Source organism: Hipposideros armiger, unplaced genomic scaffold, assembly GCF_001890085.2.
Source record: "Hipposideros armiger isolate ML-2016 unplaced genomic scaffold, ASM189008v1 scaffold_52, whole genome shotgun sequence".
Taxonomy (NCBI): Eukaryota; Metazoa; Chordata; class Mammalia; order Chiroptera; family Hipposideridae; genus Hipposideros; species Hipposideros armiger.
The window spans coordinates 4,081,986-4,095,886 of record NW_017731402.1 but is presented as its reverse complement, the minus strand read 5'-3'; the positions used below and the strand labels follow the sequence as shown (position 1 = coordinate 4,095,886).

The 13,901-nt window shown below is 41.4% G+C and overlaps 1 protein-coding gene across 12 annotated transcripts in view; it reads right to left on the bottom strand.

Moving 5' to 3' along the window:
• Positions 1-13,901, bottom strand: part of ZNF532 (zinc finger protein 532) — a 103,472-nt gene that overhangs the window by 20,747 nt on the left and 68,824 nt on the right. For 11 of the 12 annotated variants that reach the window (XM_019640620.1, XM_019640628.1, XM_019640625.1 and 8 more), the window contains 3 exons: positions 12,836-13,012; positions 6,698-6,860; positions 3,477-3,758 (listed from right to left, as the gene is read on the bottom strand). In XM_019640620.1, the coding sequence (XP_019496165.1) occupies positions 3,477-3,758; positions 6,698-6,860; positions 12,836-13,012 (622 nt within the window). The remainder of the gene's footprint in view (positions 1-3,476; positions 3,759-6,697; positions 6,861-12,835; positions 13,013-13,901) is intronic. The other variant, XM_019640630.1, reaches the window with a different exon arrangement.

Below are 13,901 nucleotides of genomic sequence, written 5' to 3'. Positions count from 1 at the left end.
GGTCCCCCTAGGTCCACCTACAACACAGGACCCTGCGGTCACTAAAGCAGGTATTACTCCCATTGTAAAGAAGAGCAAGTGACGTATCAAAGGGGTTCGATGTCTTCCAACTCAGTGCCCATTCTTGATCCACTAATTCAAGAAATATTGATCAGCTTACTATGAGCTAGGGACAGAAGCCCCCAAAGACTTTATGGGTGAAAACTGAATAGAGGAAGAAAGCATAAAGTGTCTGATGGGAGAGGCACCCTTCATATATAGTGGTGAGTACATATAAGAGAAGGACGTGCTGCCATGAACAAAGCTGCGAGAGGACTTGATTTGGTCTGAGGGAGGGACCAAAAAGGACTTTCCACATGAAGGGACATCTAAGCTGAGAACTAAAGGACTAAGGGGAGTTAGCCACCTGGAAGGGAAGGTCTTTGAAGCCAATGACTATCACCTGAAATGCCCCAGAGGCAAATGAATGCACAGTGTTTAAAGCACTTCCAGTAGCTGAGTTTGTCCAGTGTGCACCCTGAGGGACGTGGCTGGAGAAAGGGCGGCTCAGAGGAGACCCAGGAAGCTACCAGACAACTTTGGGGGCAATGGGACATAACACTGCACAACTGGAACTGCACTTTAAAAACCTCCTTCTGGCTACAGTGAGAGCAGTAATCAGGCAAGAACGGAGAGCTGCCTGAAGGAAAGTAAAAGTGTGGATGAAAGGGTATTAAGTGAAGGGTTGGTAGAAGAAAGGAGTCACCAGCTTTGACTGCAGAAGCTTGGAGGTAGGGGTGTGTGTAGGGTCCTTGTCAGGCAGGCTTAAAGCTTCTGTGAATTATCCAAGAAGCCGAAAGTGGTTAGATTTCGGGGCCTGGAATGCAGGCGAGAAACCACAGCTGGAGACAGAGATTTGGAAGTTATGTGAACATTTACATGAAAAGTGAGTTATGGGTGTAATTGAAATTCCCCTGAGAGACAGAGTTAATGTTTCTAGGACAGAAACCTGATGGGTGTTCTGGCAACAGTGAGAAAACCCAGGACAGTGTAGTGTTCAACACTTAGGGTGGAAAATGCTTTTAGGAAGAACTGTCAATCAGGTGAAATACTGCAGTGGGGCCAGTCAAGGAAAAGTAAAAAAAAAAAAAAAAGTCCACTGGACTCAACAATGAGGTCACAAGGGATGTGGGTTTGGTGACAAAGGAGGTCGGCTGGGGGTAAATGCGAGTGGTCAAGCGCAGATGGCAAGATGCTTGCTTGGCTGTTTAAAGGGAAGAGAAAAGACACAGTGTCAGAGATTTGAAGTTTGGGGTTTAAGTGCAAGAGAGGTGACACAAGTATTCTGATAGGAGGGGAGAAGAACAGAATGGGAAGAGATACAAATGCATCTGTAGCTGGGATGTGTGGAAGTGGAGGGTGCCGGTCTGATGCAGCACAGCAGAACTCATGGATTGGTTTCTGACTCACGTTCCACATTCTTTTCATTTTCCCAGCTTATAAAGACATTTCTTTTCTTCCCTCCCCCACCCTCCGTTAGTTCTTTTGGGAGGCTGAGTGAACAGAATTGAAACTGTAATCTAATCTGATGTGCCTCATTCCAAAAGGGAAGTGCCTCAACTTCTTCAAAGCTAATCCTAAAATCCGACTAAGCCCACCACTTCCTCAGTGACGAATGGCTGCATCTAACATAAGTATACGCCCCATGCACAGCAGCCTGCACACGCGTCCAGTTCAGGGTGGGCTCCATGCTTCAGGCCAAAGAAAATAGGTTAAGTACACGTAAGTGTTACATTTGATCTTACATTCTAGATCCAATAGTTGTCAGATGTGCAAGATGAAGATAGTTTAGGAAAAAATAAATATAGGAACAGAAAGAATTCTGAACTGTCGGTTACAGAAATCTCAAATGCATAAGAAATGAATGGATTGAACTGTTAGATAACTAAGGCGTGCTCCTGTTTTAACCTTTGTGAAGTCCAGTTTGGGCGCCAAGAAAAGACTTCTCCTAGAATCACCACATCAGACTCTGAAAGAACTACTGGTAGTGAATTTACACAGTCAGTTTATCAAGTATTGACCCTCAAGAACTACCCAATATTTACAATGAGCATTGGAAGAGGCTATGGCCTATTTGGGGAGCCTGAAGTTGAGATGACTAAACAAGCAATGGGTTACTAAAGCCATATATATTCCATAAATAACAATTTTGATATGGAGAGATACTGAATTAAATACAGTTAGACCAAATATAACAAAAACAGCTTTTTGCAATTAATGATCATTGTGATTAATGTTGAAAGGCAAGTTTATATCATTTAGATGGTAGCAAGGTAAAACACGTCAGCTTCACGAGTAGCTCAAACAAATAGTACAAATTAGATTAAAGCACTTAATGTAACAAACTCCTCAAGGATCTAGTATATACTAATTACAATCCAATTCTTATGCTCTCTTTACATACGTTCCCCAAGGATAACTATTTGGTTTTATTGGCTTAAGTTAAAGCAATAAAATGGTTCCTTTAAAAGTGTAACGTCTCTGAAAACACTAATCAATCTTAGTATCAGTAAAAGTGGAACAAGTGGTATTATGTGCCTCGGGATGTGATACAAACAGAATACAGCACCTATAACATATTCTTACCTAAAAAAGTTCAACCTGAATCTAACCAAATTTCTAGGCATTTTTAGAGAAAGAGAAACAAGTTAAACAGTGTCAAAAGGAAGCCATTACTCAAATCCAGGGAACAATCTATAGGGCATATAATCCAGTTTTTCCAACAACTCAATAGCACATTAAAAAATAAAATAAAATTGTCATAGAATAAGAGAGATGTAAGTTATACAACAACCAAATGTCATGCAAACTCTTTCTAGAGTCTGCCCAGAACAAACCAATTTTAAGATGATCATAATAATATTAAGAAATAATCTTGCAAGTTTTATTAAGTGTAATAATGGGCATTTTTAAAAATTCCTTGTTAGAGATCTGTACTTATTATAAAAAGAGAAAAATATACATATGGCAACTTAGAAATTGCAGTGATTTTGAGTTAAAAGAGCTTCCCCTAGAAGGTCCCTCTTCCCACTACCAAGCTCAGGAAATGATCACATAGTCATAAAAATGCTACTAGCAGTTTCAAAACATCCACTTTCTTCCTCCCCTGCTTTCTTCCTTCCTTGTCATGGGGCTAAGAGGTAATTGAAACGTTTTTAACTTGGGTTTACCTGTGTTCTCAGTATCCTCACAGGTGTGGCAGATAGCTCACTGCCAGCCCTGGGGTGAGCAAGTAAAGGCAATTATTAGCAAAGTCACAGAACAGGGTAGGAAGGACTAGGAAATGCCCACTTTACAGATAAAGAAACAGGCTCAGAAACACTGAGTGAGGTTTGAGGTCACCCTATTAATACTGATGGAGCCAGGTCGTGGAGGTCTGTGAGTCCAGCGCTCTTCCTTACCCTGAGGGGGGAAGGGGACGCGGCATTCACTCTTACCTTTCCGTGCTCCTTTCTCACGTGGGAAATGTAAACATCTCTTTGCGTGAACAGGCGGTCACACTCCCAACACGTCCACCCAGGACTGGCCACTTTCTTGGGTTCCACTGATTTCTTCACAGGGGATGGAGATTTCTTTTCCAATTTCTCTTTCCCGTTCATGGACCTGGTATCCTCTTTGTTTTGATTTGCTGAATTCTGAGTTGTAGGCTTAATGCTCAAAGGCAAATTTATACCCAAGTTTGGAGGCCCTTCAATGCTTTTCAATGTTCCGTGCATAGACTACATTTTATAAAAAGAAAGGAAAGACCTATCACAAGTCACACCGCTAAAAGAAAGTACAGGTGGACTATCTTAATACATTAGACATTTAAATGCGATTTTATATTCATTCAGAAATATTTCTTAATATATCAAGAAGAAAACCTAAGCAAAACATCTGCTTTAAAAAAGGTGAAGGAAAAAAAAAAAAAGGTGAAGAAATATTATTTGAGACTCATAGATAGAGAGAACAAAACTGAGGGTTACCGGAAACCCTCAGGGGGGCTGGATGAAAAAGGTGAAGGGATTAAGAAGTACAAATTGGTAGTTACAAAATAGTCATGGGGATGTAAAGTACAGCACAGGGAATATAGTCAATAATATTGTAATAAATACATATGGTGTCAGGTGAGTATTAGACTTATTGAGGGGATCACTTCATATAAATGTCTAACCACTATGCTGCACACCTGAAACGAATATAAAATAATATTGAATGTCAACTATAATTGAAAAAAAATTTTAAAGTATTATTTAAATGTCAACTATAATTTAAAAAATAAATTTTAAAAGAGATAAAGAAATATTAACTTTTATGGTTGCTTTTAGATATGCATTTCTAGTTCCACATTATTTTTAAAAACTTATTTGCTTGTGCCATTTTAAAATTCTTTAAAGAAAGCCTTCTGTACTGAATCCGAATTATTGCTGGCACTCTATCCTTACCCAGATTACCGCAGTGAGTCCTCTTGGCAACAGACCGTTTCTGGGGAAGAACAACTTATTTTCATATCTACCTGGAAACATTTCAATAAGGTAACATATTGGTAGGTGCTCAAGATGCTCAGAATGTCTGTAGCAGTTTGGATTTTTGCTGGGGTTTTGGGCGGTGATTTTGATGTCTCGACACCCTGTGCTAATCCATCCCTTACTGACAGCGCCCAGACTTGTGAACTATACAGAGTAGGTGCTCAAAAAGCCTTTTGAAACTGCTGAGCTGTTTATTCTCATTAACCTCAACAGCTATCTTCAACTTAAACGCACAGGATGTCAAATTCTATTGGGGTAAACTTAGCACACTTTGCTTCTAGAGACTGGCTTGCTTTGGTTTTTGTTTTGTTTGTGTTCTAGAAGTATGGAGTCCAAAAAGAAAGAGAAGAAAAGAAAGAAAGAAAAGAAAAGAAAAGAAAAAAACACACAACACACGGAAGCAAAAAAGTCTATGCCTCAATGTACAATTTGTGTTTGAATCGGGCCTTCTAGATCCGTACTCAGGCCTGCAGCTCGCCTCTGTGTTACTGAGCCTACAGAAAGACACGACAGGACACCCGTTTCCGGAGGTGCATCAGCACGTCGAGGCCTCCCAGGCCACAGAGACTCGGACACAAAGACCAACTCCATGTTCCTTCCTGAGTGCTCGAGTGACAGTGTCCTCTCCACCACTTTCTCACGGTCAGGTCTTCTCTGAACAGTACCAAGAAGTAGCCAACCTTCGATACTGGGTTACCCCAGAGGGGAGTATGGGGGTTCTAGAGTTTTCTCATGAGCAGAGGTTACAGGTCTACCCTATGAAAAGGGCCTGAGCTCCATGTCCAATGTTCCTTTGCAAAGAGAAAGTCTGGGGCGAGACATGATGTCTTGACAGCCAGAAAGTGGGCTCTGGCTTCCTTTCCACCATGTGTTTAAACTGTTTTGCAAATCAGAAGCCACATTTTGACCATTAAAACCCCCCGAAAAACAAAACCCCAAAACTTCTAATAAGCTTTCCCTAAGTTTCTAGGAAAATACATATTTACTAACTAAAAAGTTGAGGGTAAAGCATTAAAGTATTCTTTTATAAGATAACCTTATTGTGTGAGAGAAATTACAGGAAAGCAGCAAAAAACTCTGCTGTGACAAGAGAGAGGGAAGGAATGGGTGCTAAGGTGAGAATTTCTAACTTAGTCATTTTATTTTCATACTGTTCAGTAAAAATAAGATTATTAAAAACAAATGTTTTTTAACAAGTGAAATACAGATTCATTATTTTAGAATTGATTTTCCCACATACACTCAGCACAGGAAACACCAAGATTACCAGTCTGTTCATTTAACTAAGATGGGACTAGGTTTGCTCTTTAAACTGGCCATTTTGTGTAATATATTTAAAAAAAGAAAAAATTTAAGAGACTGCGTTCATGATAATATTGGGTCTGTTGTTGTTTTTTTTTAAGTGAAATCACTTTAATCTCTGAGAGCAATGGATACAATCTCTGAGAGCGGATGGATATTATCACCTAATCACACAGGAATCAAGTTGCTTAGCCTATCACAGTGGATGGCTAAGAGGCTAGGACTAAGCTGTCCTTAGCGAGCTTAAAAGGCTGCAAAGAGATTTAAATCGCCCCTTTGGGGTTGCAGAGTGGGTTATCCAAACTGGACATTTATTCATTTCAGTAACTGAACACCCACCAGGTGACAGACACTGTGCTGTATGTACCCTGACCATCTCACAGTCAATTTACCTGAAAAGAAAGAAAAAAAAGACTAAAGATCCAGGGGCATCACTGAACTGCTTACGTAATTTTTAAGGGAAAAACCTTCATTTTCTAAATACACCAATATTTATAGAAATTACACAATTTGTCAGAGTCCCTATTTCTGAATCCTAAACAAAACCAACTGCTCAAAAAAGTAAACTTCACTGTCATCATTTTCACATGCAGGAAAAAACCCCCAAAATGCTCTATTATTCTCTTAATGTCAGTGCATGCATTTGTTACTTTGCGCTGATCTTTCATGGCATGCAGATCAGGACTGGGGCGTAACAAGCATCCCTCGGTCAAGTAAGAGGAGGATGTCAACACGTAATTGCTCTTGACCCACGGCTAGCACCCACTGTCATCTGCGGCTCAGCCTTGATGTATCGCCCACGAATGGATCTGGAATTCACGGAAAGGACAGGGGAGATCAGCACGCACCTTGATATGGTCCATCATGAGTTGCTTCTGTGCATATAAAAGGGAACAGTCTGGACACTTGAAAACAGACACCTTCTGGTTTTCGATGTGTTGGTCAAAGTGACGATACAGCAGGGTTTGCAGGGTGAACACAGTGTCACACATGGAACACTTATATATTATTCTGCAACAGAGAAGCGCATGCAAGTGTCAGACGACCCTCTTCTCTCCAGCCACAGGAACTGCAACTGCAATTTTTTATTTCACCTCAAGAATTCAGGAGGCAGAAGCAGGGGGAACACATAAACACCATAAAAAGAACAAAACAGTTTAGCTTTGAAACAAATTTTTGAAGGCCGTGAGGATGGCTCAGGTGTGGATCAATCTTAACATCGTGGGTTAAGATGCATTTACCACCCACACTTGCTTAGAAGTCTAAATCAATGACCATTTTGAGACTTACAGACCTGCAACTGACACGTTTCTATAAGGTCTTCACTTGTTAGTTACCTTAAAACCCAGCAAAAGCACCCTTGATTCTTTTGGGTTTTTCCTTTTTTTTTTTTTCCCTCAGGTTTGTTTTTAAGATCAGACAAAAAACATAATTCAAGGGTAGTCCCCTAACTTGAAAAAGATTTTGGTTTAATGAACTAAGTGGGCCCACTCAACTCCTATAAGGCACAAACTGTTACTTGCTCCAAGTTTTCTTTTAGACTTAGTAGCAATTTTGCACTTAAATATCAACATGTGTTCTTAACACAGAAAGCCCTGCAGAAAAGAAAAGCCGTATTTCAACATCGGAATGCCTATTGTGCTTTAAATGGTTTAAAATACTCTGTCCTTGGCAAACCCTTCCCGTACCGAACATGTTCCTACCAAGCAGCCTCCTTAAGTTAGTTCTGCAGATCTGAACCCTGAGAACAGAATCCTTTCTATCCATCACCTTCCACTGAAGCTCAGGAGAGTGTCGTCTGCAGGAGTGAAAGGTCCTACACTCCCAGCTACACCCTTCGCCTGCAGTGAACTTGACAGGTGACGTGTGAGCACATCTGTCCACATCTGCCCCTTGACGTATTCGTGTGCGATACATCAAGGCTGAGCTGCAGATGACAATAACCGTCCCAGGTCATCCTGCTCCTTAGGACAGGCCCCAGAAGACCTGTGTGTCCTTAGAAGAGGAGTGAGAAGAGGCAAAAAGAAGCGGAGGGAGCAGCTTAGGGAAATGACAGAGAAACACCGACGGAAGAGGAAAGTCAGAGATGAAAACGGAAAAGTTGGGATTTCATTTGCTATTTCTGCAGCGAAGCTAAAGAAAAGAATGCCTCTTGGATCCACTTGTCTTTCCTCCCGGGGTCTTCTTAAGAGAGTACTTCTCATATACCCTCAAAGCTCACCTCATTTCTCTGTCAAAACATTACAGATTTGACTTGTTTTTCTTTTTTACACATACGATTTATAAATTTAATTGGAGTGACACGTTTTTACAGGGTTTTGACATGTTAGTTACTTTGGCACAGAGCACAAGCACCCTTGATTGGGACGTGGGTATTTTTTAAGATCTGACAAAGTTTTACAGGACTTCACCAGACAGCTCAAAGGTGGTACAGTAATGATGTGTCATCATTAACTTTACCAGGTGCGACAAAGACGTTCATTTCCTTACTGTTTGAAATAGCTTAGATTTGTAAATAGTCTAGTAATATAAGTAATTCGATAAGAGCAACTATGTAAAAAAGTTTTTTAAATAATGTTGCAGACATATACCAATGACATGGTAAGATTTTCATGAAAATTAAAACCACATGTAACAAGACAGATGTATGATGTGACCACAATTTTAAAAGGCATAGAAAAGAAACAGAAGGCATATAACCGTCATCATCTCCACTGAATATATGCATTCCTTTTATTATTCTGCTTGTCTATATTTCCCGATTTTTCTTTAATTAGCATACAGCAATCAGAAAATAAGAATAGCCTCCAGAAAAAAACTAAGATTTACTGGTTAAGCTAAGAATGTTTTCAGGATTCTTGTCTTACGTTTTCCGAAATAACTATTTCATGAAGAATGGCACGGTTCATTTTATTCATGCTACATTCCTTGGGAGTAGGGTTCTGTTTGTTTGGATTTGTTGCCTTTACTTAATATTATTAGCAAAGATAGTATAAAGCAGCAAAGAATCTTTTTACTGAGGCAATTTTCTGAGGACCAGGTTAGCAGCATAACAGCGGAATTCCGCCCCACAAACAGCTAACAAATATAAAGGGAAATGGTGATTTTTTACAGGGGAGAAGTCTGGCAGAAGTCTGACTAGATGATGGAGGTTGGTAACATCACCGCTGCAAGGACAGGTAGGCACTGCATGTCCCCAATGTGACACAATGTGGAGATTCCAGCCAAAAGCACATGTCCCAAGTCCAGCTCTGAGGGAGCAGTGACAGACCCGGGGAGGGTCATCCTCGTTATGAAAGGCCTGTATCATTTGTTGGATAGCCAAAGACATGAGAGGGGACAGGCTGAGCGGCTGTTCCAGATGGGAGACCACGGACGAGAGAGTGCAATTAAATGTAAAACGTACTCCTGGATAGAATTCTGGACCAGACATTTCTCAAATGACACTGTCTCAACCATTGGAGAAATTTTAATGGGCTCTATGGATTGGACGGGAATGTAATCAACACTGATTCATGATTGGGAGGCCAGAGGGTGGTGATGCACACGAGTGTCCTTTATGGGAGCAGAGGCAGAACACACGCAAATATTTATGGCATGATGCCCATGCTTCCTAAATAGGAGAAAGAGAGAGAGAGAGTGAAATGATGGAGCAAAAGGACATGCTGACACCTGGGGAATCTGGGTGAAGGGGAAACAAGAGTTCTCTAGAAAGTTCTTCCAATTTTTCTGTAGGATAGAAACTATTTAAAACAACAACAAAAAAAAGGAAAAAAGAAAAAACCCACTGGTGCTAACGTGAAAACAAAGCCCAAATAAAGGTACCATGAACCTCACAGGCATAGGGACAGTGTACAGAGTATGAAGACAGAGCAAACTGTCCAGCGACAATGGGAAACCACAGGGAGCTTGGCCGGGCAGAGGAGTGAGACCAGTTTGTACAGACCTAGTCCATGGCGGGGACAGGACGGGACGGGATGGGACACAGGGAGGAGACAGTGAGAAAGTGAGTGTGCTAGGTTCCCAGGGGTGTGGGGATCGCAAAGCCAAATGTTTGGCTTAATCCTGGATGTATGATCGAATGAATGACAGGGTAACTAGACTGTAACAAAGGAGGGAAAGAGACCGGAGGGGGGGCAGCAGGGGAGGAAGGAAAGAAGAAATAGAAAGCTAAAGCCCGATACCCACATCAGGTCCAACTTACAGCAAACTCTCCAGAACAGAGTGCTCCCCTTGACACAGATATAGAAACAAATGAACAAAGGATTCTAAGCTCTGAAATCCCAAACGTCCTCCATCACCACCACCACCACCACCACCGGCTGAAGCTAACAAGGTGTAAAGCACCATCCTGAGCATCATCAATGCCCACACCTCCGTTAGGGGAGTTCACACTACCGCCACTTCACAGATGGGACCGAGACTCGGAGGTTAGGCAACGTGCTTGACGCCATGCCGTGTAAGTGTCAGGTTCAAGGTCAGCTTCGTCCAACTCCCAGGTCCTCTACCGTGCTGCTACTGTAACTGTGCACCTCTTTTATTTCTTAGGAACTTGTTCAAAAACTCTGTCTCTTATATGATTCTTAACTTTGGAGTTCTCATTTGTCCACTTATATACATTTAGAAGTGGCAAATGCAAGGAAGGCACAAAGCAGCAAAAGGAACCGCTATTCATCAGATGTCAAGGAAAATATAAAAACAGACACGAAACTGTATCACCATAAAATCCAGTAACGGACACTAAAAATGATCTCAAGTTGTCCAGAAAAGACTAACGGGTATTCAAAGTTTCCTTTTACATGGCGAGGAAACATGCCTGAGCATACACTGGGAAACAAGGAACACAGTACTAGAAGGGTGCCTGGCACACAGTACCACCACATAAATGCTTGTTAAATACAAATCTGGGATCGTGCTTTTCAAGTTGAGCAAGGGGACTGCAGGGCTTTATGGGTATTTTTCAGACTTTCATCCAGTCTCTAAAGAAGGTGGGGAAATCATATTGAGCTTTAAAAATGAACGTAAATCATTTGCATAATGTTTACTTATTTGCATACACCCTCTGTCAACCCCATACTGCTAGGAGAGTTCAGCGCCTGAGGTGCTTTTGAAGTGGGGGCTGCTGATTTATTTGGGGCTAACATAAACAGAACAGAGATGGATTTCATGTCAAAAGGGAGTTTTGGGGTTAAATGTAGGCCACAGGGCCTTCCAGTATGGCACAGGAAGGAGGCTTTACAGGAGGCCAAGCAGGGAAAGGTGGCAGGGAAACGAGCTCGGGGCACACTGCAGTGCAGGCATGACAACCAGAGCCCGAGGGGCAGCCCCTGGTGCTTTCGCCGGGCTGTGGGCGAGGCCTCAATTCAGCCAAGCGTGGGCTGTCACCCTGAGTCAATGCTCTTGACTTAAAGGTCACAGATGAGGAAGTTTTGCTGCATTTCATTTGTAAATTTGTTTTAGTTTTTATAGTTTAAAACACAGCGATCGATGCCCATCTTTAGGCTTGGTACTTGTTCAAGAACCACTGTAGTAAAAAAAACATGTTAAGGAAATACTGGAATAATGTTTTCCTATACACTACTCAAATTTGAGGGATGTTTTAGCTTCTTTTAATCATTTGCTGCCACGTATTTCCAGGTAACAGCATGTTCCAGATTCCATACACACACATTTCAGTGAATAATTTTTTTTTTGTCTGAATAAAGATTCAAATCAAAAACTATATTCACGGGGAGAAAAACCCTACGTTGGTGTCTGGAAGCCTCCCTACCATAAATACTGACGACGGCTTAACGTCCAACTTTGGAGTCAACACACCAGGTTGTATGTGGATCCTCTCATTTGTAATTTGTCTCATTTTGAGGATTTACAAGGAGCAAAGTGAAGGTCCTAGTAGAACACAATTCCATTTTATCATAGTTTTTTAACAAACAGAGTCACTTCGATAGTGTTTAGTCAATAACACTGCCCCACAACTAAATGTTACAATAAAAGCCAGACAATATAATATGGCAACTCTTTCCCCGATACTTCCTTGATTATGGAGTTACAGGCAAAAACACTCCAATAGATTTGAGGTTGCAAATCTAGCCTCGCATAATGATCAAATTCCACGTTGTGTTAAATAATACAGGAAACAAATGAATGTAACCATGAGCATCTAGTCCAGTGCTGGGTCCACGTCCACAATGTGGGGTACAGGAGGCAGGTGGGAAGGGGTAGATGCTACAGAGCCCCTGTGTGCTCCAGATGTACGGACCGTGCGCCAGGCACCTCAGGCACATATCCGTACACACACCCTGGGACATAAGCACTGCCTCCCTTTTCAGGGGAGAAGCCAGACTTGGAGACAGGAAGTAACAGTCGGAATTCACAGCTGGTGGGTGGGCGGCAGGGTTCTGACTCCAGGGCCCACTCTCTCTCCTCTTTGCTGAGCTGCCTCTACCACAGACAGGCAGCCCATAATTGTCTGCCAAAGCACCACTTCATTATGAAAGACACAAAAAAGCAAAAACTGACAATATTAAGAGTGAGATTCAGGCAAAAATGAAACTTAGTTTTACTAGTCAAGGACATACACTGGCTACGTACGACATTAAATTCAGTAACTGGTGTTTATAAATGAAGTTGACTTCATCTTATAAATGTCACTGTGAACAGTGTATCCCCTAAGAACGCAACTATGGGAAAATGGAAAGATTGACAGTTTTTATAGTTTTCCTAGAACTTGTTAAAATCTCCTTAAGAACAAAATTGATAAATATTCACTCATTTACTAAAAATTGATGACAAGAGCATAAGTAATAAGCGACATTTTGGGACAAAGACCTCACCTGGAAAGAACTGAAAGATTTGGGGAGCTCTGAGCATCAGAAGTTGCATAGTGGCATCATTCTTCCTATCTTAAATTCTATTCCACAGCACTACTCCTGCCTCCAAATCACTGATAAAGCAGCGGCGTAAACGTCAAAAGCAGCGTGACTTACTTTGGTTCTCCTATCTTGATGCCAGGATGCTGTGTGTAGGCATGGGAATGTGTGCTTGGGGCAGACTTAAACGCCATTGGACAAATAGGACACTTGTAGAAGACTTCACAGTGGGAACCTTGAATGTGAGACTTCAGGGCAGCCACATCAGAGTACACAACATTGCAATGCACACATCTGTTAGAAAAATAAACACAGAGTGGTTAGCACGAGACCATTAAACGTGTGTGACTTAACTGTGTTAAAAACTGGGTAAAATGAACACATCTTCATAGCCCTTTTAGGTTTCAAATAGCTTGTGGGAAGTAGGTTTTATTTTTTTTCTATTTAGATATGTAAGAAGGAAGATCATAAAGAAGAAAACTAAAACTCAAATGGTCTAATTTTAAGCATCTTTAAAGTTTCTGTGAATAAATGTCCAGACTCTAGGCTGTGGTGAGAACAATGGATTGTGGGAGCCATATCTAGGCCAGGAACACGGCAAGACCCTGTACCTCCTACATGCTGGAGTTCCTCCCCAGCCCCTCTACCCAAATGGCATTTTCAATGGAAGAAATCTGCACTATCTAACCCTACGTGCCATCAATGGAGGGGCACAGAGGAACAAGTGAGTGCTGGCTCCAAGGCCATGGCCTATTTCCTGGTACACACTGATGTGGTTAGTGTATCTGGAGATTATGGGGGCCCAATATGGAGAAGGTCAACCACCTGGATTGTTTGTCTCCTAGCAAACAAACTTAAGTACACTTGTATCTGTTTAAGAAGTGACATGAATTATAAACTTGTGAAAAATCAACCTCGCTAGATAAACTGCCTCTCTAGCTAACCTCTTCTTGACTTTCTAATGATTTAATTAGCTCGTTCGTTGTTCAAATCTAGTCCTACAGAAACAAACTGTACAACTTAGATACGTTTCTCCCCAACCTCATCTGTCTCACACCAGGACTCTCAGCAATACTTAGAGTACATCCATTTGATGACGTAGTCGTCCTTTGTTCACACCTGAAAACTACAGAGGGTGCCAAAAAAATGTATACATATTTCAAGAAAGGAAAAAAAGTGTATT